Genomic DNA, 26,383 nt, shown 5'->3' on the forward strand with positions numbered 1-26,383 from the left:
AAGTGAGGGAGAAGACACAGAAGCAAAAGAGAAGACACAGAAAGGAGAAGACACAGTGGGGAGAAGACATAGAGGAGAGAAGACACAGAAGCAGAGCACAAAGCAAAAGAGATGCAGGGAGTCATCGGAGCTAGAAGCAGGGGAAAGAAAGCACAAAGCGAGTGAGAAGAGTCAGAGTCAGAAGTGAGCGAGGAGGGCTTCAGAGAGAGAAGCAGAAGGGCTCTGGAGAGAGAAATCAGAAGAAGAGAGGTGGGAAGAGACTAGAGGAGAGACGACAGAGACAGAGATAGAGAGACAGAAGAGAGCATAGTGGCACACACAGAAGCAGAGCACAAGGAGGAGCCATCCCAATCCAGTCCATACACAGCGGCTCAAGAGCACCGAACACAAGGAGAGAGAGAGAGAAAGAAAGAGAAAGAGAGAGCCGCCCCGAGAGCCAGAGAACAACACAACACACATATCACATTACTCCCTTCCGTGCGCACACGCTTGTATTTTTGCAGTTATCTTTAAAAATTGTTTGACACACACTTCTGTTTTAAGAAATTGATGGAGGGAAGTGAAAAATGAATAAATGTGAAAGTGTTTTCTAGCTTTAAAATTTATATAAGTGATAGGTTATGGTATATAATAAGATAGCTTGCACAGTACTTCTATTAAATACCATTCATATCTAAGCCCATTGTCAAAAATATACTTATCAGATTAGACGAATAGGTGGAGGCATTTATATTTTATTTTATAGATTTATGCTACATTGAGTTGGTATCAGCAAGGTACATGATCAACCCAGATTCAAGGAAAATGTAAATAGACTCAGTTTCTTGATTTTAGGTGTTGTGAAACATTGTGACCATGTTCTTAATTTATTATGGTTAAATCAGAACCAGTAAAGGGTGGAATTTAACATAGAAGCTAACATGTTGACTTGTTAGAAAACAGAAGACTCATATTTCAGAGACTGTCACTTTCTTCAGAGCATTAACCAAGGTAATAGTAGTTACGTCAATTTACGTGTGCCTAAATCTCCACAGGGAAGCACCGTGGGCTCAAGTGATACCTGTACAGATAATGTGTATAGGATCTCTGATGAAGACCTCTTATTTTTATCTGGAGTGCTATTTCCTGGAGCCATATACTTACCTGAGTAAAGGGCATGATTACATGACATTTCTAAGACAACCTTGCAAATGTGAGGTGTTGATGGAGAATGTCTCTCCTATATGGCATTCTGTCTTGCACAGTGATTTGTATTTCTTCCATATACAGAAATCACTCCTCTAAAAAGTCATAATGAGAGTGCCAGATTTGAAATCCTAAATGAGATTCAAGTTTACAAATTAGATTCTCCACTATCACCTGGGTAGGGGGTGGTGGGGGTGGAAGAGAGCATGGTGGCAGGGCAGCAAGGAGAACAGATTTGGGCGGCACATGGCTGTACTCATAGCTTACTCCTGGCTCTGTGCTTTGGGATCACTTGGGACTGAATGCTGTCCAGGGCTCAAACTCAGGTCGGCCATATGCAAGACAAATGTCTTACCCACTGTACTGTCTTTCCAACCCCAGAAATTTGATTTTTAACTTAAGAGAAATACAAAACAAAATTAACTTATACTGTTTGCACTGCTGTGCATTCATTTCATAGGTTCACAACTGAAAATATTATCTTGGTGAGAGTATGCTTGTACAGAGTTACTCGCTCAGCATCACCGAAGTCTCCAATACTCTCCATGTCTGTCCCTGTGTTACTCCTAGTCTACTTCTTCCGTACCCTTCCCCCACTGCTTATTGATCTCACTTTTGTAATGTAATATTTTATCTCATAGTTAATAACTCTGTGTGTATATATGTCATCTTATTTACCTATCTCTTGGGTACTGTTTGCAAGTTTCTTTTTAAGAGGGCGGGAGAGGGCAAGGAATGCTTAGGAGTCATGAGGGTCACTCCTATTGATTCTGTCCAATTGGCCTGATGTGCCAAGGTTCAAGGATACAGTGCTTCTTGGACCTTGTGGTGCAGGAAAACCATCCAGAGCACCTGAGAAGCCGTCAAGGGCCTTAGGGCTACACCTGATGGTGCTTGAGCCTCCAGGACTCTATCCAGTGATGCCCAGGAGACTGTGCTATCAGGAATCAAACTGGGGTCAGCCATATGATGTACCCTGTACCATCTCTTTTGCCTCTTTTTCCAGATCTTGGCTATTATTAATAGCATTCCAATGGACATAGGTGTACATATATCTTTTTGATTTAGTGATTTTATATTCTAGGAGTAGATATTAAGAAGTTGGAATTGCTGGATGATATGTTAGCTATGTTTGCATTGTGGGGGAAAGAAGGAGAATATATCCATCAGTGCCTAGGAGTTGGGGCTCAAACCCAGGAAATGGAACTCTGGGTTCCCACATGCAAAGCATGTGCTTTATCCCTTTGAGCCATATCCCTGCCTCAGTTTCAGTTCTTTGAAGTTTTTATTCTCTTTTCCATAGAAACTGAACCAAACTACCTTCCCACAGTAAATAACACAGTTTTTTCCACTGTATCTCTAACTAGTATTAGTTGTTGCCAGACTTTTGAAACCATTGAACCCTGTTATGAGGTGATTTCATGGTACTTTGCATTTCTCTTATAATCAGCAATAATGAGAACTTTTTCATATGCCTATTGACTATATATCTTTATTCTTTTTTTTCCTTTTGATTTTTGGTGCCTAGGAATTGTTTCCACTGGGTCTCCGACATGGAGAACATGCCTTTTTGCCCTTTGAGCCATCTGCTCTGTCTTTGAAGAATTGTATGTTCAGCTCTTCTCCCCATCTTTTGTATCCCTCATGGTCTGTTAGTTGTTTTGTGTTTTTGGAAACTTTTGATACTTCTCAGATATGATGAGCATTTTATCTTTATCTGTTTGCCCCCTTTATCAATATAACATCTCTTTTTTTATCTGGTTTTTGGGCCACTTCTGACTCTGCTCAGGGCTTCCTCCTGGCTCTGTGCATAAGGATCATTCCTGTTGGTGCTTGGGTGAACATATTTGTAACCATATGTGTAACGCATACGGTCACCCAAGCACCTCCAGGAACGATCCCTAAGTTACCAAGGGTCAGGATAAAATAAGGTTGACTGTACAATGCCAGTGCTTTACCTGCTGTACTCTTTTTTTCTGGCCACTGTTTTTGCTTTTGTTTTTTCAGCTGAAGGTCTTAATCAGTTACTGCCTTTTCTCTGCATTGTTAATTTGGGGTACCCTGCTTTGACCTTTTATTCTGAGTTTATGTTGGTTTTACATCTGATGTGAGTCTTGCTTTTGAGACTTTACCTAGTGTTGCTCAGGGGCTTCTGGTGCATAGCTGAAGGTTGCTTTTGGAGGTGCTCAGGGTACGACCATATGCTGGGGATCAAACTTTGTCCCACATGTGCACTAGCTCTTTGAGCTATCTTCCTGTCCCCTGGATTGATCCTGTTTTTAATATGTTCAACCACTTTTTGTAAAAAGGTTTTGAGTTTCTACTTTTTACCTTTAGTATGGGACTGGAGCAATAGCACAGCGGGTAGGGCATTTGCCTTGCACAAAGCCAACCTAGGTTCGGTTCCTCCGCCCCTCTCTGAGAGCCCAGCAAGCTACCAAGAGTATCTGGCCCGCACGGCAGAGCCTGGCAAGCTACCCGTAGCAAATTTGATATGCCAAAAACAGTAACAAGTCTCATAATGGAGACGTTACTGGTACCCACTCAAGCAAAATCGATGAACAATGGGACAACAGTGCAGTGCTACAGTGCTACACCTTTAGTATGAATTTTTTTTATGACTATTGTTACATGGGACTTACTGCCATCTGTGTGTACATACACACACACACACACAAACACAAACACACAGACACATACACACATACACCTTTTTTTCTGTATTTCCAGACCATTTTTCTGTTTTGTTTTTAAATGCCTTTTCATTTGTATTTTTTTAATTCTACCATTTTTAATTATAATTTTTCTTTGCTCTGGATATTTTTTCTTTTGTTCTTTAACTCCAGGGATTTTATCATACTTTTTGTATCTGAAAAAAATATTTCTTGTGTGTGCTGGTATTGACTCATTATTTGGCTAAACTGATTTTGTTCTTATTTTTGTCTTTTGTTGTTGACTTATTACTACTGTTATTTTGGGGGGTGGGTGGTACTTTCTTGTGATACCTGGGCCAACAGTGCAAGACCCTCTAGAGCCACCTGGTGGTACTATGGTACCATGTGGTACAAGAAATCAAAACCAGATCTTCCACATGCCACATTTGCATTCCAGCCTTTTGTGTTATCTTCCTGACTCCTTGAGGGCAGTTTTTGATTTTTTAGTATTAGAAATCTGTCATTTTACTTTTTTCTCGTTTATTGGAAATCTGATGCAAGCCTGATAGGGGTGTTACTTTATTCTTTTCCCTAACAGTCTTCAATATGTTTTTTTGTTTGTTTCAGCTTAATGATGTAATGAGGATATAATTTGGTATAGATTGGAGTAAAAAAAGTTAGATATTCTTAGGTTTAAGATATTTTCAGACTTTAACAGTCACTTCCCTTCTCTTTATTTCCTAGCACTTCCCGAATTCTGGCATTTACCCATGTAATGTATTTTACTTACCATACATAGACTTTATTTTTTTTCTTAGTCTTGTTTCTTTCACGTCTTCCATTTGAATATTTCTATGATTTTTATATTCAATTTTAGATATTCTTCTCTCATAATCAGAAAAATACTGTTAAATGCAATTGGTGACTAGAACTTAATTATTTAAAAAGAGCTTTATTTCTTAGGTCAAATAAATGGGACTTTAATGATCAAAGGGAAACAGCAGGTCCTTGAACAAAGTTGTTTCATGGTAACGTTAATGAAAAAAAACGTATCCTGGCAGATGTTAACAAAATGACTATTGAGGACTTGGTTTTGAAGTACATTGGTTTCTCTTATGGTTGCAGTTATAAAGAACCTATTGATGATATTAATTGAGGGCCTCCTATATTTGTTAGTTCCTACAAACAAGAGCTTACAATTATATAGAGAGCAGTAAACTTGTTTGCTAAAAGGTAATTATTTAGAAGTTAGCAAATTTGTTCATATTTGTTTATACTGGTAATGTTACGAGAATTTATGTTTTGAGGTAAATTATAGATGTTCCTTAAAGGCATTGAAATTTTTTTTTTCCTGTATCCATAGAATGTTGGCTCAATTAAGAAACATCAGGGAGACAAATTCGACCTAGTGGTAAGTAATTTATTTCTTCCATTGAAAGTATTTGGTTTGGTTTTGTGTCTTTTTTTTTTCCCTAGTTGGCTCCTCTTTCTCCATTTGACTAGAATCTTTTTGTCTACCATAGGGTGTCTATTAGTGTTCCTCTGAAGTTTTAATTAGCACTGCTTATGTTGGTTACTTCCTGTTCAGGCCATGCTAAGCTTTCTGTCTTTTGTTTACTTTCTTGCAAATGATTTTTTTTGTATGTTGTTACTCTTTGATATGGCACTTTTTCTGTCCTTAATAACTAAGACTACCTTTTTTATTTCTTTTTAAGACTTTTTATTCTATTTATTTATTTATTTATTTATTTATTTATTTATTTATTTAGGCTTTTTGGGTCACACCCGGCTATGCACAGGGGTTACTCCTGGCTCTGCACTCAGGAATCACTCCTGGTGGTGCTCGGGGGACCATATGGGATGCTGGGAATCAAACTCGGTTCAGCCGCATGCAAGGCAAATGCCCTACTGTCGTGCTATCTCTTCAGGCCCCCGACTACCTTCTTTTTTAAAAGTAGTTTTTATTTGTTATTGTTGTTGGGTTTGGGGCCAGACCGAGTAGTACTCAGGGTACATACCTCACCTTGAACTCAGATTGCTTCTGATAGGGTTTGGGGGGGCCACATGGGGTGACAGTGATCTGAGGCAGGTTGGGGACATGCAAGGCAAGAGCCTTCCTATTGTGTTGTCTTTCATTTCTAACAAGTAGCTTTTAATCTACTAAATTTGGATCTATTTTTGTAATGGCTTTTGAGGCCTAATGAATTTAATTAATCTGAAATTTGTTCAGTATTCACACTCTCTACCCATGAGAAGATTTTGCAGCAAAGCACTTTTAATAGTCTTTATCTAAAGTAATTGTCATTTCTGAGGTTCTGTAATTTTTTTAAAAACACATTATCTTTATTTACTTTATGGAGTTTGTTGGATAACATTGGGTTGTCCTTGCTTCTCCCGCAGGGAGCTTAGTTTTATTGAGTTACTCCCACAACAGTGCCCCTGAGGCACACCCAATTCCATCAAGCACTAACAATCCTATATTGCTTTTCTCTTTTCTTTTTTTTTTTTAATTTTATTTTTTTATTGAATCACCTTGTGGAAAGTTACAAAAGTTTCAGGTTTAAGTCTCAGTTATACAATGCTCAAACACCCATCCCTTCACCAGTGCACATATTCCACCACCAAGAATCACGGTATACCTCCCCCTTCCCCCCACCTCCCCAGCTCCCCACCCCGCATGTGTAACTACTGGTAAATTTCAATTTACTTTTACTTTACTTTGATTACATTCAATATTCTCTTTTCTTTATGTCATTTACATGGTTTATTTAACAGTGTCCTTTTTGTATAGACACAGCAAGACAGTTCATACTATGCTTTGTAACATGGGAGTTAATTGACTCCAAAATAATATTTACTTCTGGGCATCCATATTTACTTGACTTAAACCTCAGTTGCCCTTAGTTCCTAGCACTCCAAAAGCAGGATCCTGTCGAAGGGGCTGGATAAACCCAGGGCAAGCTGTAAGCTACCCTGGCATCAAAAGGGGACAAGCTAAGCACCATAAGTATAAGTTAAGGGCACAGCCATAGAACAAACTCTGTCATGACTCAAAAAGAAGTAACTGAATAAGGACCCTGCTGGGGTTAGGAAAGGCTAACCTGATCTGAGAACTGTAGTCTGGTATATATAGCCAGATGTCCCCAGTAAGAGCCAACCTTTAAGTTTCATTTATCTCTTATTGTGTTCATACTAAATTATTTGAAATATTATAAGAAGTAAATGTACTATGATTGTTGAAATAGATTACTAGCTGAGGAAAGGAGAAAGCAATACACCCTGGATGAAAGCAGTCCCACCCTTGAGCGGATCTCCTAGTAATCTGAAGTGCTGAACCCTCAGATGAGATTTTGTCCTTTGTTAATCTCCTGAAAGAGTGGCCTTACCTCTGTTTGTTGTTATGACAATGTTCAAACTCACCTATGTTGTACCCCCACCCTTCATGATTTCTATATAATTATGCTGTAAAGGGAAAGAGGGGAATATAACGTTGTCATGTCAAGGACTGGTAGAGAACTTTAAGGACTATGATGAGACTAGGATGGTGGAACTGTGATGACTGGGACTATGACCAAAACTACGGCTATGATTGAGCTGTAACAGAGAGATCAGACTATGCTGGGGAGGAGCAAGAAATAAACTGACTACCACCCAGCCTAGGGCCCAGGTCCTGTTTCTCCATTCCCCCATCCTTTTTCCTTCCGTTGCCATGGGCTAGCTAGGGAAGTGGCTCTTCACCACTGAACGCTCAAGTTCCACGTCCCTGACCTTTCATTTAAAACTCACCAGGGGTCACACTTGTGGAAACTTGGGGGCCATGAGGTGCCAGGGATCAAATTTACGACTTGAACTGTGGCTCTGGCATTGAAACATTGCCTTTAAATTTGGGGACCAAATAATATCTTCTGCACCACTAGTACTGTTGCCTATAATACTTAACCAATAAAATAAATTTTTTTAAATGCTATATGTGTAGATTGGCAGTGACAAATTATCGTGAATTGTAGATGATAATAATATTTTACAGAATAAAATTAGGAGAATTACTACAAGATACAAGATAACCCCAAATAAAGTTTAAAAGAAATATTGTAAATGGTAGCAAGTTCTGTAATTTTTTATGCTTTGCCTTCAGCATGATCCTGTATGTGATTAACAAGACTGGAGCGATAGCACAGAGGATAGGGCATTTGTCTTGCATGCAGTCGACCCGTGTTAGATTCCTTCATCCCTCTCAGAGAGCCCGGCAAGATACCAATAGTATCCTGCCTGCATGGCAAAGCCTGGCAAGCTACTGGTAGTGTATTCGATAGGCCAAAAACAGTAACAGCAAGTCTCACAGTGGAGGCACATTACTTGTGCCCGCTCGAGCAAATCGATGAACATCGGGACGAGATGACAGTGCTACAGTTCTACATTTTCTCTGAGATAGGAGCCTTCATAAGAAAATGAAGACTCATTTAAATTCAGATATTTTTATGTTGATGAGGAGTGGACAGTGCCATAAAAAATAGGTCAAACAGTAAAATTTAATCATTTTGATCTTTATATTTCGGGGTTTTTTTTGTTTTTGTTTTTGTTTTAAGCAAGTGTTGTATAAGCTACTGCCAGTTAATGACTGGGATTGCCTTGGCACTATCCTGAATATGCTGCAGGGTAGCTCCAAACTTTTAATTTTTAAATTAGGCATGGATTAAGCATCAGAAAGATGGCCCTGTTTTGTATGTGGAAGGCTTGAGTTGGATCCTGAGCATCACTTGTGTGGCTCAAAAAGCAGAAACAAAGGAGAGCAATTAAAATAAAAATAGAAAGATTATACCGTATACTATAACATACTTAATGTGTTGCGTTCTTCAGTTGTTCTCAAAATATCTTAGTGTCCATAATTTTGGTCTTTACAGATGAATGAAATTATAGAAAGGGAAGTCACAGTTTAGAGGGTACTACTGTATTCACTAAATTAGTGCAGTGTGTTCTGAATCCTGTCACTATTTATAAACCCTTAAGAGATAGTAAAGGTCTTTTGATATCATTTGGAGAATCTGGGGTTTCTTTGGGTTTTTTGTCTTGACTTTTTTTGGGTCACATCCAGAGATGCTCAGGGGTTACTCTTGGTTCTGCACTCCTGGAAGTGCTGGAGGACCATATGGGATGCTGGGGATTGAACCTCGGTAAGGCAAACGCCCTACCTGTTTTATACTGTTGTTCCGGCCCCATTTGGAGAACCTGAATTAAAATACATCATTATAAATTCCAGTAGGAGTAGACCAGATTAGATGAGAAAGTAACATAGAAGACAACTAAATTCAGCAAACAAACAATAACACAGAAGGCTCAACTAGTAATAAACAGCTTAATAAACTCTTTTTAAAAATTCTTTTTTTTTAAATTGACTCATTTTGTGGTACACAGTTACAGAGTTGTTCGTAATTGGGTTTCAGTCATTTATTGTTCCAACATCAATCCCTTCATCTTAATAAATTCTTAGACAAGGACTTCATGATCAGATATAACAATTTCTACATAAAAATTAATTTTTATACATAATGATTTTAATATTGAGCTTTGTTATCTAATCAGTTTCAGCTCTAGAATTGTATCAACAGTTGTGATTTTATGTACGTTAAAATTATATATATCATTATTATATAGTGTATTTATAATAAGAAGCAGTGTATTTTATTACTTTGTAGAAAACCATGGCTAATGGTCCTTGTCTTAAAAAGTTATGAGAATATAGTCAGAATGTGTGTATAGTTTATCAGAACAATTTTAGAAGCTAAGGATGGAGCTCAGTGTAGAATGCACACCTCCCACTCCTGAGACCCTGGGTTCAATTTCAGTATTGCAAAAAATGAAACAAGACAAAGTTAACAGAGTGCCAGGCACATTGTGATCAAGTAGTAATAGTAATCAAATACTAATAGTGAATCTTTTTTTAAAAGAAGATTGTCAGAATGGGGAGATTGTGCAAGAGTTATGCACTGTGTCCCCCTAACCCCCTATACACGCCTTGCAAAGGATTGCAAAGTAAATACCCTTTTGTTCTCACTTTATGACTGTCTTATCTGAACTAGAAGAGTTTCAAACAGCAATGTCGTTTATAACCGTATTTGAGTCTGAAACAAAAGAAAATCAGTAAAGTTATTTCTGTCTTAATTTTTAAGAGGAATTATTTAAATTTTTTTTCCTGATATATTATTAAATGATGTATTAAGATTATATTTTATTACCGAATTTTGCTTTATTTTTGTACCAAAGACATATTTTTTATGTTACATTTTGTACCAAAGGTATTTGTTTGATTTACTTCAACTTAGTGTTTCTCCTGGTAAATAATTTTTACCTAGAATAAGGAATCATCATTTAAAATCAGTCATAAAATTCCTCAAGTCACTCTGGTTTTGTGAATGTACAAGATTCATTGTTTGCAATGAATCTTCCATAAACTTTGGTTGAAAATTATTAAAATTTATGCTTTTTGCACTTTAAGTTAAAAAAACCTTAAAACCTTTAAAAAAAACTCATTTTACAAAGAATTAGTAATGCTGATTATCATTCTTCTTTGTTGAAGTAAGCTTTTGTTTGATGGAGTGTGTTAAGGTTCTCAGGTACTCAGGAGCTGTTTCAGATTCTGTGCTCAGAAGCTGTTTCAGATTCTATGCTCAGGGTCCATCCTGATGGTACTCTGGGGGCATAGGGTGGTACAGGGAATTGAACTGGCATCAGCCACATTCAAGAGCTTAACTGTTATACAATCACTTTGGCCCCTAAATTAAACTAAAAAAATTTTTTTAAAAACAATAATAATATAGTTGAATTATACCTAAGTACCTTCGTTTCCAAAAGTGGCATTTAAAATTGGGTTATCATAATTTGTAATAAGTATTAATATCAATGTTTTAGGGGTTCATTGTACTATGCCCACACTGTCCCATTATCTGCTTCCTAGAATCCTTTTTGCCTGTCCCATTCCTTTTATTAGCCTAAATCAGTTTTTTTAACCAATAAAGTTTATATTGAGACAAATTTATTCTCTACTTTATAATCTTGGACTGGAGTGATAGCACAGCGGGTAGGACATTTGCCTTGTACGTGGCCGACCCGGGTTCAATTCCTCTGTCCCTCTTGGAGAGATTGGCAAGCTCCCGAGAGTATCCCGCCTACACGGCAGAGCCTGGCAAGCTACCCGTGGCATATTCGATATGCCAAAAACAGTAACAAGTCTCACAATGGAGACATTACTGGTGCCTGCCCGAGCAAACTGATGAACAATGGGACAACAGTGCTACAGTGCTACCTTATAATCTTAAATATAGATCTATGAAATCTTTTCGATACCAGTGTTTTATTGAAACAAAACATATTTGGCAGGATTGGAATTTTGATATTGAAGAGTCTTGGGAAGAGTCTTCTCATCAATGAATATTTAGGAAGATATGATGTCTTATAGTCTTATTTCTTGCTTTAAATTGCATGTAGTCAGCCTCTTAAGAAATAACTATTAGTCAGAAATTAAATCTCTTTGTTTTAGTAGTGTTTTTCTTACTGAGAATGAGACTCAAAATGTGTAATTCTTGTAGGTTAATGTATAAAAATGAGTACCTGAAGTGCCAAAGTGTTTGAATTTAGTTTGAAATTTAAAATATATAAAATTTGCAAGCTTATTAGCAATGTTGCATTCATAGTGTGTGTTAATAAGGGAAACATAATCAATATGTGATATATATAGTAATAAGTTGCAATATTTGTGTTTTGAAATCGTATCTGTGTTTTAACTAAATTTATTTTTACTTGAATATTGCAGTTTCTGAAAATGACTACAAAACGAAGTTTGTTTGTGCGGTTGGTCCCATGCCGTTGCCTACGAGGGGAAGAGGAGACTATCACTACTCTTGATTACTCTCATTGCAGTTTGGAGCAGGTTCCCAAAGAGATTTTTACTTTTGAAAAAACATTGGAGGAGCTCTATTTAGATGCTAATCAGATCGAAGAACTTCCAAAGGTATATCCTTCAAGAGTTTCCCTTGGTTACTATTTTTCTGGAATAACTTGTTTTGCAAGTCTTACTTTTATGAAAAGCACACACTCTTGCTTTTGTGAAAGCAACATATGGGAGGCAAACTATAACCCCATGGGATGTGTGTATGTGGAGGTGGGGACTTAGCTTGCATTGCTGGGGATATAAAGCCCTACCATGAGCACTAGAGCCACTTTCCTGACTTCTACCTTTGACTATTTTTAAGCCTAGGAATAAAATATTCCTAATGTCATAATGATACAGATATTTAATTTTATCATAGGGTAAACCAAGCATTTTCTTTTAATACTGCCCATTTATATCTAAGGTCTCAAACATAACAAGGCATGCATCTACCTCTGAGACACAACTTCTGACCCTCATGTTTTTTTGTGGGGGTTGGGGATTTATACCTGCAGTGCTCAGGTGCTTAGAGGTGTTGCTGGGTAAACCATACCATGTCAGGTATGCATGACCATACCATATAGAACTTGGTCTTCTATATGCAGAATATGTGTTTAGTCTTTTAAGCCATCTTTCTTGCCCCCATCAAGCATTTCTTTTTTAATTAATACATTAATTCATTGTTGAAAAGGTATAAATTCCCTTAACAACTTAGGAATAAATAGATCTTTCTTAACCTTGTAGAGGGCAACCATAAATGCTACTGTGGGTGAATGCAACACTCAACGGCAAAGTGCTTGCTGAGAAGTATTTTGCCTTTTTTTTTTTTTTTTTTTTTTGCTTTTTGGGTCACACCCAGCAATGCACAGGGGTCACTCCTGGCTCATGCACTCAGGAATCACCCCTGGCGGTGCTCAGGGGACCATATGGGATGCTGGGATTTGAACCCGGGTCGGCCTCGTGCAAGGCAAACGCCCTACCCGCTATGCTATCACTCCAGCCCCAGTATTTTGTCTTTTAAAGATGCTCCTTTAATGCTTCTTGCTTTAAAACTTGTTTCAGGGCTATGAATTCTTGAACTGTTTCCTGTCCATGAGCTCTGCATTGCTCCTTCAAATCTGATTCTAACTGGATAGACTAATCTTGGAGGTTTTCATTTCATTGAGGGTTGTTTTTTTTTAATCTCTCCTTTCCCTCTCATTTTTAAAAATAAGAATTTTAGCCTTTGTGTCTTCAAATTGTTAGAATGTTACAATTCCTCATTTTAGATGAAATAATATTAATTCAAGCTTTTTGCAGCCACATTTTCCTTTCTCAGCATAGACTTAAAACTGTACTTCTTTTCACTGTGATTTTACTTAGTGCAAAAGTGTGAGGCTATAAATCATTCTTTGTAATTCAGTTGTGTTCAGATCCATAATAAAATAGTAAGGTCTTTGTTTTTGTGTAGATATAACACATTAGGTTTTAATGATATATAAATACTTAGATTAATAACTGAAATATTTAAGAAAACTTAATCTGTCCTTTCATTTTTTTCAATAGCAACTTTTTAACTGTCAGTCTCTACACAAACTGAGTTTGGCAGATAATGATTTAACAGCATTACCAGCATCTATTGCAAATCTCATTAATCTCAGGGAACTGGATGTCAGCAAGAATGGTAAGGCTTTTCTCCTTAACTGTTTTTTCTTTCTCTTTTGTGTGTCGGGAATCAAATCTACAGACTCATATAAGTGAAACATGTACTCTCCTGAGCTTGTACTGCCTGCTTTCTCTAGTGTTTTGTTAGGGAATTTATTATATTTACTTGGGAACATGTTATATTGCTAATATTTCATTGTTTTTTAATGACAGAAATACAGTTTAAAAGCCAGGGGCTGTAGAGGTTATACAGTGGATAATGCACTTACCTTGTACTCTGCTGATGACCAGGGTTTGATCCCCACATGGTTCTCCAAGAACCGTTAGGATTGACCTCCAAGAATTGAACAGGGAATTAGCCCTGAACATTGCTGTGTGTGTGCCCAAACAAACACAAAAATCCATATTGTAATGTATTAGCATTCACATATATAAACTTAGATGTGTGAAAGAAAGTAATTGTGTGGGGGTGAGGGGGGTTGTGGGAGGAGTGGTTGTGCTATGTCCAGAAGTGCTCAGGATGGTGCTCTTATGATGCTTGAGGGACTGTGTGCAGTACAAGGGACTGAACGGGTTGGCTGCATTGAAAAGCCAGATGTCTTACCTTCCTGTACTATCTCTCCAGCTCCTAAGCTCTAGCATTTTTATCCATTTTCGTGTTTGTATCAGTTCGGTCTAATAATTGGTATATTTTAATATGCCAGATAAAGGCACTTTTAAAATACTCGTCTGTTGCTTGAGAGTTGCCCAGAAACAACATGGAATACTTGTAATGGATTTTTAGCATGTTGTAGTTATTTAAAATTGTTTCAGGATTTTACTTTTAGGTTTTCTTGATTTCTCTTCTTTCAGTTCAAGTCCTTCCTCTGCCCCCACCTTCACTCCACCCCCCACTGCCCCTGACTGGCCAGATTATATGGTTTAATGATTAAAACACTTATTTGGAAATAAGAACTCAACTTTTATTATTGCTTCTCTGTTTATTGGTTGTCTTGTTATATGAAGGCTTAATTTAATTTTTAACTAACCTCTATGTAATACGAATATTACCATTTCCCTGCCTGCTTTGTGAGACTGCTAATTACATTGTGGTGCATGCAGTCTGTGTATAAGAGGTACGCAGATTGAAGATTTTGTTCTTTGTCTTCATTTCATAAGAAATTGATTTGGGGGCCCAAACGGATAGTACAGCATGTAGGATGTTTGCCTTGCAGGTGGCCAACCTGGATTTGATCCCCAGCACTCCATGTGGTCCCCCAGCCCATGAAAGATCCTTGAGCTCAGAGCCAATGCTGAGCAATGTCAGATGTGGTGTTCACCTCCCCCCTCAAAAAAAAAAGAAAAAGAGATAGTGGGGTTTGTGTCACATCTGACAGTGCAGGTGGGGGTTGATTCTACTGTGTTTGGAGTTGGCTCCCAGTTGGTGCTCACAGGACCATAAGGTGCCAGTTATCAAATCAGGGTCAGCTGCTGCATACAAAGCAAGTGCTGTAATTCCTTATTCTCTGGCTTAGAAATTCATTCTTTAAATTATTTATAGTAAACTGGAGTGTTCATCCATGAGTCTTAATATGATCTACCCTTTTATGCCTAGAGTTTTGACTTATTGTTAGCTTTTAAAAGAAATACAAAGTTCACCATACTGCTATCCCAAGCTATCCAAGCTGCAAATAGCAGCTGGTATTAGAGAAATCATTTTTTGTTGGATTAAAATGGTTTTTCTTCTTATGAAAACCATAAAGTATGGTGATTATAACACTCAGAATGGTTCATAGGGAAAAGTGATGTAGAGGGGGAGTGAAAGGAATAAATATCACGTGTAAACTCCCAGTACTGGGCCAGAAGTAATAACTGAACATCACCAGTTATGTTTGCAAAAGCAAAAACAGAAAAAACAAAACAAAGCCCACAAACAAACACGCAGGTTCTGGGGAAATAGTATAGGGTCGAGATACATGTGTGTACCAATGCTGGCTTAATTCCTGGCACAGTGTGCTTCACTAGGTATAGCCCTGGAGGCCCCTAGCATCACTCAGGTTATCCCCTAGGGTCCTGGCATTGAATTGTCTGGTCTGGTTAGCTGAGAATTGCTTGATAATGATCCTTCGCCCTCTGAGCTCCTTTTGGGAGGTGCCCCTTTAGATAGAGAGAGAGAAAGAGGGGGAGGGAGAAAAAAAAGGGAGAGAGAGAGAGAGAGAGAGAGAGAGAGAGAGAGAAACACCACGAACACGGGGCCAGAGTGCAAGTCCAGCTGATAGGGCATTTGCCTTGCATGCAGGTGACCCAGGTTTGATCCCGACATCCCATATAACTTCCCCCTGCACAGCCAGGAGTAACTCCTGAGTGCAGAGCTAGGAGTAACCCCTGCGTCACCAGGTATGACCTCAAAAAATAAAAAAGAAGAACACCATCTGTTGAAGTCAAAATAGTTCCTTAACCTCTGAAAATCTGGTAATTTTACTGTATTGGAAATATAACAGGGAAATAAAACTGTTAAAGATAATTGATGGCATAAAATGAGGCAGTGAGCAAAAAATTGAAACAGAAAAGGGAGAGATTATTTAAGTGATTGATGTTTTTCTATTTCTGTTTAGTTTGGTAAAATCTGAAGGTATGAATTATTTACTGTTATTATTTTTTATAGTCTTTTACTCATTACATACTTGTTTATATTCTAGGAATACCAGAGTTTCCAGAAAATATAAAAAATTGTAAGGTTTTGACAGTTGTGGAGGCCAGTGTAAACCCTATTTCTAAGTAAGTTTTTTTCCTGTTGAATTATATTAACTTATAAAAGAACTAAGAAATAGTAATTTAGTTTTAATTTCTGTTTCAATAAATTCAATTTTTATAAGATTTCAGTTTTAGATTAAAAAGGAACCTTTTAAATAATCTTTCTCACTCTGTATTTTACCTAGATTAATTTGAAATACAGGTGAAGCAAATGTTTTTGTCTAGGTTTTATAATGTCTCACTTGATGTTACCTATACAATTTAAGAATAATATTTTTACAAATCAGATTGCAGCACACTCAGACTTTTGAAAGCAATAAAAACTGAAATATCAAGGAATGAAAACAGGAAAAACAGAAAACTATGTGGTTTGTCTATAGCATATGTCAAGTGTCACACAATTTTGTAAAAATGGAATGATGTGAAGCAAGAGATGAATAGAGTGAAGCCGACTTAGTATAAGTTGAAAGTTAAAATCAGCTTTACTATATTGCAATGTTGTGTTTAATGAATTTCTGGAAATATAGTGTTGCTTACTTGCTTTTACAAATGATAGGGGAGAAGAAGGTGAGTGAAAGACTGATAATTTACTACAAGAAATTACTGTACTTCTTTAAGAACAAACATGTTATATGAAGGTGTCTTCATCTTAAAACATTGGTGCTAGAACTTTGAAATCAAGTTCTTGGTTTATAATTTCTTTCTTTCCGGTGAAAGGGGCGCACACCCAGTAATGCTTAGGAACTCCTCCCCACTATGATGCTTAGGGGACCATATGATATGGGATACTGCACCTGAGACTTCCACATGCAAAACATTTCATCTGTAGATCTGTAGTTTACTTAATGACAGAGGAAATACACAGAATAATCCATATATTATTACATGACTTTAACATGTTACTCAGCTTTACATACTCTTATCTCTTTACAGGTGTATAGTCTCTTAGGAGCCAAATGTTGATATTAAGGGGAGGGGCTGGAGCGATAGCACAGCGGGTAAGGCTTTTGCCTTGCACGTGGCTGACCCAGGTTCGATTCCCTGCATCCCATATGGTCCCCTGAACACCACCAGGAGTCATTTCTGGGAGCAGAGCCAGGAGTAACCCCTGTGCATTGCTGGGTGTAACCCAAAAAAAAAAAAAAATAGAATAGGGGCTGGAGCAATAGCACAGCGGGTAGGGCGTTTGCCTTGCATGCGGGCGAGCTAGGTTTGATATCCAGCATCTCATATGGTCCCACAAGCACCGCCAGGGGTTATTCCTGAGTGCATGAGCCAGGAGTAACCCCTGTGCATCCCAGGTGTGATCCAAAAAGAAAAAAAAAATAACCTGAACTAGGGCCAGAGAGCTTGCTTTGCATTCAGCTGATCTGTGTTTGATCCCTGGACTGTATGTGGTCCTCAGAGCCCCGCCACAAGTGATTCCTAAGTGCATAGCCAGGAGTAAAGTAAGCCCTGAGCCACTGCCAGGTGCAGCCTCCAAAACAACAAAATAATAATAATAGTACTGTAGCACTGTCATCCCATTGTTTATCAATTTGCTCAAGGGGCACCAGTAACGTCTCCATTGTGAGACTTGCTGTTATGTTTTTGGCATATTGAATATGCCACTGATAGCTTGCCAGGCTCTGCTATGCGAGCAGGATATTCTCAATAGCTTGCCCGGCTCTCCGAAAGGGATGGAGGAATCGAACCAGGGTCGGCCATGTGCAAGGCAAACGCCCTGCCTGCTGTGCTATCGCTCCAGTCCAGTAATAATAATAATAATAATAATAATATTAATAATAATAATAATAACCAAAACTAGTGGTTATCAGGTGGGGATGATTTTGTCCCTAGGGTGGTTTTTTGGGCAAATTATGGAAGCTTGGTTTTTACAATCTGTGGAGGTAACATCTAGTGCGTAAACAAGGTTGCTATTAAATTCTGTACATTGTACAAAACAGCCCTCACGACAAAGAATATCCAGTCTTCCAAGTCAAAATAGTGTGATGAAACTTTAGACATTCTTATCTAATTCTTCTTTGGTAGTTATGTGATGGTGGTGCTTGGGATTGAACCCAGGCCTTAATATGCAAGTTAAGCCCTCTACCACTGAGCTACATCCCTTGCCCAATAAAGAATTATTTATTTTTTCTTACTGTTTTTGTACTGGGAATCAAACTCACAGCCTAATACATGCTAGACAAGTGCTTTGCCATTGAGTTAAATCCCTTGCCTTTATCTTGTTCTTTGGTTGATGTTAGTAGGTGTCTACTGATTGAATACTTGTCCTTAGTACATTTATTTGTATTGAGGCTTATACGTAGTAGTATATATACAGAATTTTTCTCTTATTGAGACAAATGCTGCCTTTTTTTTTTTTACAAACAGAGAAGATATAAGCACTAAAGTAGATAAGTTATTGCTACTAAAGAAATCTCAACTTGAAGATCTTTCTAAAAGTAAAATGACTATTATAAGAATGTGTGTTGTTAGCACTTATATTTTAGTAAGACTGGAATTCTGTATATGAATTTAAATTCTGGTGTATTTTATTTAGGCTTCCTGATGGATTTTCTCAGCTGTTAAATCTAACCCAGTTATATCTGAATGATGCTTTCCTTGAGTTCTTGCCAGCTAATTTTGGCAGGTAAATTATAGTTTATTGTTAAGCCTTTTTCAATTTTACAAAACTGCAAGTTGCTTTAGTAGTACTATTAATTATAGGTTTGTTGGCTCTTCTTTTGTATACTCTCTAAGTATTATGGTTTTTATAGTTTCTTTGGATCCTGTTTTGACTTCGATTTTATTTTCCCAATAAATAGTATTATTGAAAATGTAAAAAAAAAGTCAGTTAAGTCTTGAATTGATTTTTAAGGTATATATACAAATAGTTAAAATGGGAACAATATCTAGATATTTTAGATATGGAATACTTTGTTTTTTGCACTTACCCATTTTAAACCAGTCTAACTATTGGTTCTATCTCTGTAATTCAAAGTCTTCAAACTAACAATCTATTGATTCTGTCTAGACAGTCTCTAATTCAGAGTCTTTAGGAAAGATAATTTATTTCTGGGGATTATAGACCTTATTTATGTACCAACCTTCCTTTGGTCAGACTACAGAATAATTCTTGTCATATTATATTCTTTGGTTATTTTTAACTTAATTTTTGTGTCTTTGGGCCATACCTGACATTGTCTGGGATTTTTGCTCAAAAAGTTACTTCTGGCAGTGCTCAGAGAACATGAGATGCTGAGTATGGAATCCTGTGGGTAAAACAGGTGCTCAATATTTTGAGCTATCTCTCTAGCCCAGTCTCTAAATAATTTTTTATGGTAAAATGAATTTGTGAGTAATAGGTACAACACAATGTTAGAGTTTGCCTTTCTCAAATTAATCATTATGTCTCAGGTTCCTTTCTGTATCTGAAATTTGTTACATTTTATATTAATGCAAATATATTGACTCTAAACATTTAAGGTATACAACATATTAATTAGTTTATATATATGTTAGAATATTAATTGTAGTTGCAGTGTAAAAGCATTTGTGCACTGCTTTTTCTCACCTTCCCTCTGATTTTATTAAAGTGCTAGAGAGAGGATTTCTTCACTTTTATTTCCTCATGTTTCCTTATTTTTCCCCTCTCAGAGCCAAACTCTAGAGGTGAATTATTCTTCAATCTACTAATGGCGTAATTTGGGGAGATGTTTGCAGAAAAAGATAGGAAATGTTCTGGAATTGATATTTAGGTATCAGTCATTTTGTGCTTTGGTTATGTCTAAAACTGTTTATCCCTTTAATTCTGAGGAGCACATAGTTTTTTCTCCTTTTTCTGTGTAATTTTTAATATGAAATTCTGCTTTCATAATTATATCAGTTATTTTTAAACTTAAGTATTATATTAATTTATTAAAGTGTCATATATCTTAATTTATTTTGCTTTACAGGTTAACTAAACTCCAGATATTAGAACTTCGAGAAAACCAGTTAAAAATGTTGCCAAAGTAAGTTTTATCCTTCTAAAAAATATAGTTAATTTTTTTAGTTCTGGGCCAAAGAGATAATGGGTCAAGAGGGGCTGACCCAGTTTCAATCCCTATCACTGTGTACGGTCTCCTGCACACAGCCAGGTGTGGCCCCAAAACAAAACAAAAAACTTATTTTAAAAATATTTCTTAAGACCTTAGAGAAATTTAAATATTTTAATATCTAAATGTGTGCAAATTATTTTAAAAGACAACTATTTGTGGTCATCATATTTTAGTTGGTTCACTATAGAGTTCTACATCATTTGTGTTTAAAGTGAATATGTAACTTATGGAACTAAGAACTCAGTCTTGACTGATAATTTGTCTATAAAAGGGGAGGTAAAGAGGTTAAGGTGTTAAGATTTGGCATTAAGGATTCAGGAGTTAGGTGTTTGCCTTGTATTTTGAATTCCAGTACCACATACAGTCTTCCCTGTCCTCTCAGCAACTTCAGGGGTCACTCCTGAAGAACTAATTAGGAATAGCCCCGAGCACCACCAGGAACTAATTAGGAATAGCCCCGAGCACCACCAGATATGGCCCCAAACCCCAAAATAAAAGTTAAGATAATTAGTATTTATTGTCTACCTGAGTCCCAGTAAAGTCCCTACTGGAGTTTGGGCCAGTAGTTGTAGAGATCTTAGGGACTTGGGACATGGCTCAGAGTCAGTGTAGACTACACCTGGGGGTGTTTGGGAGTCCTGGTTCTCTTCTGTGGGGTCATTGCTGGTGAAGCTCAGGGTCCATAGGCTGTGTCAGGGGTCAAACTGACACCAGCTGCATACCTGTAGGCATTTCTTGTGAAATGTAATAACCAGTTGAAAGAAGTGTCTTTTTAAATTAGAAATGTAGTAGAAGGCCCTCTAGTGGTAACTTAATATCACACAAGGATAAGCCACCTAAGAGATAAAAGAAAACTAAAAGAAACAGATCTACAAATTCACATTTAGTTTATTTATTGTTTTGTTTGTTTGAGTTTTTTGTTTTTGTTTTGTGTGGGATTTTGTTGTTGTTGTTGTTGTTGTTTTGGAGCTACATTCAGCAGTGCTCAGTGCTTACTCCTAGCTCTGCGCTCCAGAACTATGGTGAGGTGCTATATATTGAACCCGGGTCAGCCATGGGCAAGGCAAGCACCCTCAATGCTATGTAATCTTTCTAGCCCCTGGCCATTTATTAAAAGATTTATTAATGAGCTGGAAAGATGAAGACATAGTTTATTTAATTATGAAGTTAGGTTGAGCATTTTAAAAGTCTTTGTAGGTAAAGAAAAATAATGGTATTGTTAGGAATTAAAATGATATTATTATGACTTTAAGGTACATATTTTAGGGGCTGGAGTGATAGCACAGTGGGTAGGGCATTTGCCTTGCACGCAGCTGACCCATCTTCGAATCCCAGCATCCCATATGGTCCCCTGAGCACCGCCAGGAGTAATTCCTGAGTTCAGAGCCAGGAGTAACCCCTGTGCATCGCTGGGTGTGACCCAAAAAGCAAAAAAAAAAAAAAAAATCCAAAGGTACATATTTTATTCTTATAAAACTTAATTTGAGTCTTAGTTTAATTTTTAAACTTGGAAAAACTAATGCTTACTGTTTATAGAATTTTGAATATTTATTTTCAGAACTTGAACTTTTAAAAATAGGTGATTGGTCTTGAAAAATGACTGTAATTACTTTGTGATTACTAAATAGTCTAATTCATTAGTTGATTTATACTACATAACAAATTTTTCTGGGATGAAAATTTTAAATTACTTTGTCTATTCTGATGGGTTTAAATTTATTATTACTTTTTTTTTTCTTTTACTGTGGAGCCACACCTACTAGTGCTCAGGTCAGGGACTTATTTACTTATTTATGAGAGTAGGGTATACCACAGCCATCAGTGCTTAGGGCTTCCACCTGGCTCTATTCAGGGATCAGTCCTGGCAGTGCTGGTGGGTTGGGGGGACCTCATGTGGAGTGATCAAGTGGAGGGTGGGGCGGATGGGGAGTGCTAGCTGCATAGCTCTGTAATATCTCCCCAAGAGAAGTGAAAATTAAAAAATAATCGATAGACTATTTCATTTTGTTTAGAGATTAAGTATCTTATGGCCAGAGAAAGTATAAGGGTTAAGGTGCTTGCCTCCCATGCCTAATCAACCCAGGTTCAATTTACCTCCCCATATATGGTCCCCTTAGAATAAAGGTCAGATTAGGCCCCTGAGCACCACCAAGTGTGGCCCAACTTCCATTCCTAAGGAAAATAATTAAGCATAACTTTTAAGCTTTTTCTTAGTTATTTTTGCCAACATGCAAAAGCCTGTACATCATTAGATTTTACTACTGTACAGGGTCGGGAAGATTAGCTAGCTCAGTGTGCATGATTAGCATGCAGGAGACCCAGGTCTATGTCTGGCACCTTAATGGTCTCCTAAACACTGTTGAGAGTGACCCTCAAGCACAGAATCAAGAATAACCTCTGAGCACTAAGTGTAGCCCTTCTCGACGGGCGGGCGGGGGGGTGGGAATGTTGCTTACTGCTAATTTTAAAAGCATCTGTGTAATGGATATTACTGTATTCTAATTCTTTATTAATCTTTTGTGAATAGAACCATGAATAGACTGACCCAGCTGGAAAGACTGGATTTGGGAAGTAATGAATTCACAGAAGTGGTAAGTTATTAGTCTCACTAACAAGTTTGTATTTGATCAGGAGCAAATACAAAGATTAATATATTAAGTATAAAATTGGGTAAAGATATTTTCGAGAGGCAAAATAGGAAATCGCTTTTTTTTGGGGGGGGGGGGCGGTACTTTTTGGATCACACCCGGCGATGCTAAGGGGTTGCTCCTGGTTCTGCACTAAGAAATTAGTCCTGGCAGTGCTCTGGGGAATATACGGGATGCTGTGGATCAAATCTAGATCAGCCACATGTGAAGCAAATGCCCTACCCACTGGACTATTTCTCCAGCCCCAAGTATAAAAGTTCTTGACTCTGACAAACTAACATTTTTGAGAGATTATAAGGGGAAACAGTTTTATCAGACTAGAATGCATCAGGAATAGTACTTCTGAGTCAAAAAATAAGCATCTGATACTATTTAGGAGTTTATTTAAATGGTAAGGTCATTGATATTTTTAATAACTAATGGGAAAATTATAGAGCAGAATTTAGTTGATAATGAAATTTCAAGATTGTTTTTAATTTTTAGTAAAGTTACTATAATATGAATCAAAGAAAAGGAGTGTATATGGGGCTGGAGCGATAGCACAGCGGGTAGGGCATTTGCCTTGCATGCAGCCGACCCAGGTTCGATTCCCAGCATCCCATATGGTCCCCTGAGCAGCGCCAGGGGTAATTCCTGAGTGCAGAGCCAGGAGTAACCCCTGAGCGTTGCTGGGTGTGACCCGAAAAAGCAAAAAAAAAAACCGAAAAGGAGTGTATATGTAAGAAGTATTGTTTTTCGTCAGTTTTCCAAGAGAACTCAAATAGGATTTTAATAATTTATTAAGTTGAATATTTTAATAGTATATTAAACGTTTTGTTTTTTAAAATCCTGGTGGATTTCAAATGAGTCTTTTTTAAAACTTCATTGACTCACTGTGAATTACAATGATTTTCATGATTGAGTTTCAGGCAAAATGATCAAGTACCAATCTTTTCACCAGTGTCCCCATTTTCCCTCTCGCCTCCAGCCTGCCTTTAGAGCAGGCACTTTGTACTTTTTCCTTTTTGGCACTTACGTTTTGCAATACTGAAAGAGTATCATGCATATCACTATCAGCACTCAGTTCTCATCCATGTCCCACCATCATAGTGGTCCCTTCCCTTTTTTTTTTCCTGTGGTATTATTAAATTTTTACGTGCTCCCCCCCCCCTTTTTTTTTTATTGAATCACCACGAGAAAAGTTACAAAGCTTTCTGGTTTAAGTCTCAGTCATACAATGATCAAACACCCATCCCTTCACCAGTGCCCATGTTCCACCACCAAGAACCCTAGTATACCTCCCATCCCACCCACCCCCCGCCTGTGTGGCTGATGATTTTCACTTTACTCTCTCTTTACTTTGATTACATTCAATATTTCAACAGAAAACTCACTATTATTATTTGTAATTTTCCCCCAACAATCAGACCTTCCAAAAAGCCATCATTTGATAATTTGTTTTCCACTGCTGAGAATAAAGAGCATATGAGGTTATGGATTTCTGCTATTTTAGTAATTAAGTCCAGAGAAATTTCTGCCAGAAGTCGTGTCACTGCAAGCTCGCACCTCCACTTAGTGGGCCTTACAAGATGGCAGTCGCTACGCCGCCCGAAAGGAAAGGCTGAGAGAGAAAAACCTTTCCCCTCCCAGAGCGGCATGGGGCCATAGCTTAGTTCACAGTCTAGAGGCATTTCTGCAAGAAGCCGCTGGATTCCCAAAGTAGTTAGTGGACCTCTGGGATCATGGTCTTTTAGGAGCGGAGGAGCTATTCGTGTGCGGCTGCTCGGGGGTCTCATCTGGGCGGAAAGTGTGCCTTCCTTTTCTTGACCCCCTTTCCTCTGCTGATGCAAGTTTCCTACAAAGGGCCTCTTCTCCTGTCCTTCATTTCTTTTGTCATTGGGCATTGTTCACCTACTATGTTTTCTTTAGTACCTCACAAACATGTGCAATCATTGTGTCTGTCCCTCTCCCTGAGTCATGTCTCTCAGCATGATATCTGAGATCCATCAATGTATCAGTGAATTTCATGACCTTATCTTTTCTGCAAAGTAGCATTCCATTGTATATATATATATATATTATATACTATAGCGTCTTTATCAAGTCATCTGTTCTTGGACACTTGGGTTTTTTCCAGATTCTGGCTATTGCAAATAGTGCTGCAATGAAAATAAGGGTGCAGGTGGCTTTTCTGCTGTGGTTTTGAGTCCTTAGGGTGTATTCCCAAGAGTGGAATTCCTAGGTTGTATGGAAGTCTTTTTAGAAAACTGTCCAGTAAGAAATTTCGCTTGAATACTAAGTTAAATTAACTCTGGTTTATATGTTGGTTCTCAACTTAGAAAATTTTCTACCAATTACTTGCTGGGAGTTTGAAATAATATAGTTCTGTAATTATACCTCTACTTAGCTTTCCTTCATACATTTGGTTATGTATTATATAGTCTGTTTCTCCTCCTCTTAGTCACTAAGAAGCATCTTTATGATTTTTCTGATTTTCTAAAAGGCTTATCTTTGACAGATAATAATTCAGAATATATTTTTGTTATATTCTTGCAAGCAGTAAGTGTTATTTTGAGGGGCCTCTCCAGCAGTACTTTGGGTCGAGGTTTCTCTTCTGGCAATACTTGCCTATGCTTTGTGGGCTTGACATTTTAGTGCTCTGAATCCAAAGGCAGAGATGCTTGGGCCAGGCACTGCTGAGGACTATGAAGGCCAGACCTGGGTATGTTGAGATTGTGTGCAGTATGAGGGATAGCAAGGTATATGCACCCGCACTGTTTGAGCTGTGGTTTCCCAAGGAACTTGTGGGGGGGGGGGCGGGGGGAGGTGGTTAAGGGAGAGAAAGACAGAGAGAGATGGAGAGGAGGAATCAAGAACTATATAAATATTTGAGTTTATTATGTAAGTAAAAGCTTTTGGGTTTATGGATAGAATATTTTTGAGTTCTTCACTAATATTATTGTAAAAGGTGTATGCTAAGAAAAGTTGAATCTTGACTCTGTTTCCCTCATTTATTTCATTACTTGGTTTTAGGTTTTGATTTGGGGGCCAGCTGTGCTCAAGAATCACTTCAAGGCTGGAGCGATAGCACAGGGGGTAGGGCTTGAGGCCGACCCAGGTTCAATTCCCTGCATCCCATAGGGTAATTTCTGAGTGCAAAGCCAGGAATAATAACCCCTATGCATCGCCAGTTATGACCACGCAAAAAGTCAAAAAAAAAAAAAAAAAAAGAAACACTTCTAAGCAACACTCAGAGGACCATTCAGTAGTGCCAGGGATCAGTCCCTGATTGTATGCAATGCAAGCACCTTACTCTTTGTATTCTTTCTAGAGAATGTTTAAAATTTTCATTTACTATTTCATATTACTTTATTTATTTTGGCTTCGGGAGCCACACCTGGTGGTGCTAAGAGATTAATCTTGGCTCTGTGCTCAGGGATCCCTTCTGGCAGGACTTGGGAAATCATATGGGTTCCAGATCAAGCCCTGGTCAGGTCTGTGAAAGGCAAATGCTTTACCCACCATACTATCTCT

At 37.8% G+C, this 26,383-nt stretch overlaps 1 protein-coding gene across 3 annotated transcripts in view; it reads left to right on the top strand.

The window, feature by feature from the left end:
- ERBIN (erbb2 interacting protein) overlaps nt 1-26,383 on the top strand; it is a 105,287-nt gene that overhangs the window by 38,489 nt on the left and 40,415 nt on the right. For all 3 annotated transcript variants that reach the window (XM_055144665.1, XM_055144714.1, XM_055144608.1), the window contains exons 2-8: nt 5,203-5,250; nt 11,647-11,844; nt 13,309-13,426; nt 16,086-16,164; nt 18,683-18,772; nt 20,079-20,135; nt 22,750-22,813. In XM_055144665.1, the coding sequence (XP_055000640.1) occupies nt 11,656-11,844; nt 13,309-13,426; nt 16,086-16,164; nt 18,683-18,772; nt 20,079-20,135; nt 22,750-22,813 (597 nt within the window). In that variant the 5' untranslated portion in view covers nt 5,203-5,250; nt 11,647-11,655. The remainder of the gene's footprint in view (nt 1-5,202; nt 5,251-11,646; nt 11,845-13,308; nt 13,427-16,085; nt 16,165-18,682; nt 18,773-20,078; nt 20,136-22,749; nt 22,814-26,383) is intronic.

Source organism: Sorex araneus, chromosome 1 (genome assembly GCF_027595985.1).
Source record: "Sorex araneus isolate mSorAra2 chromosome 1, mSorAra2.pri, whole genome shotgun sequence".
NCBI lineage: Eukaryota > Metazoa > Chordata > Mammalia > Eulipotyphla > Soricidae > Sorex > Sorex araneus.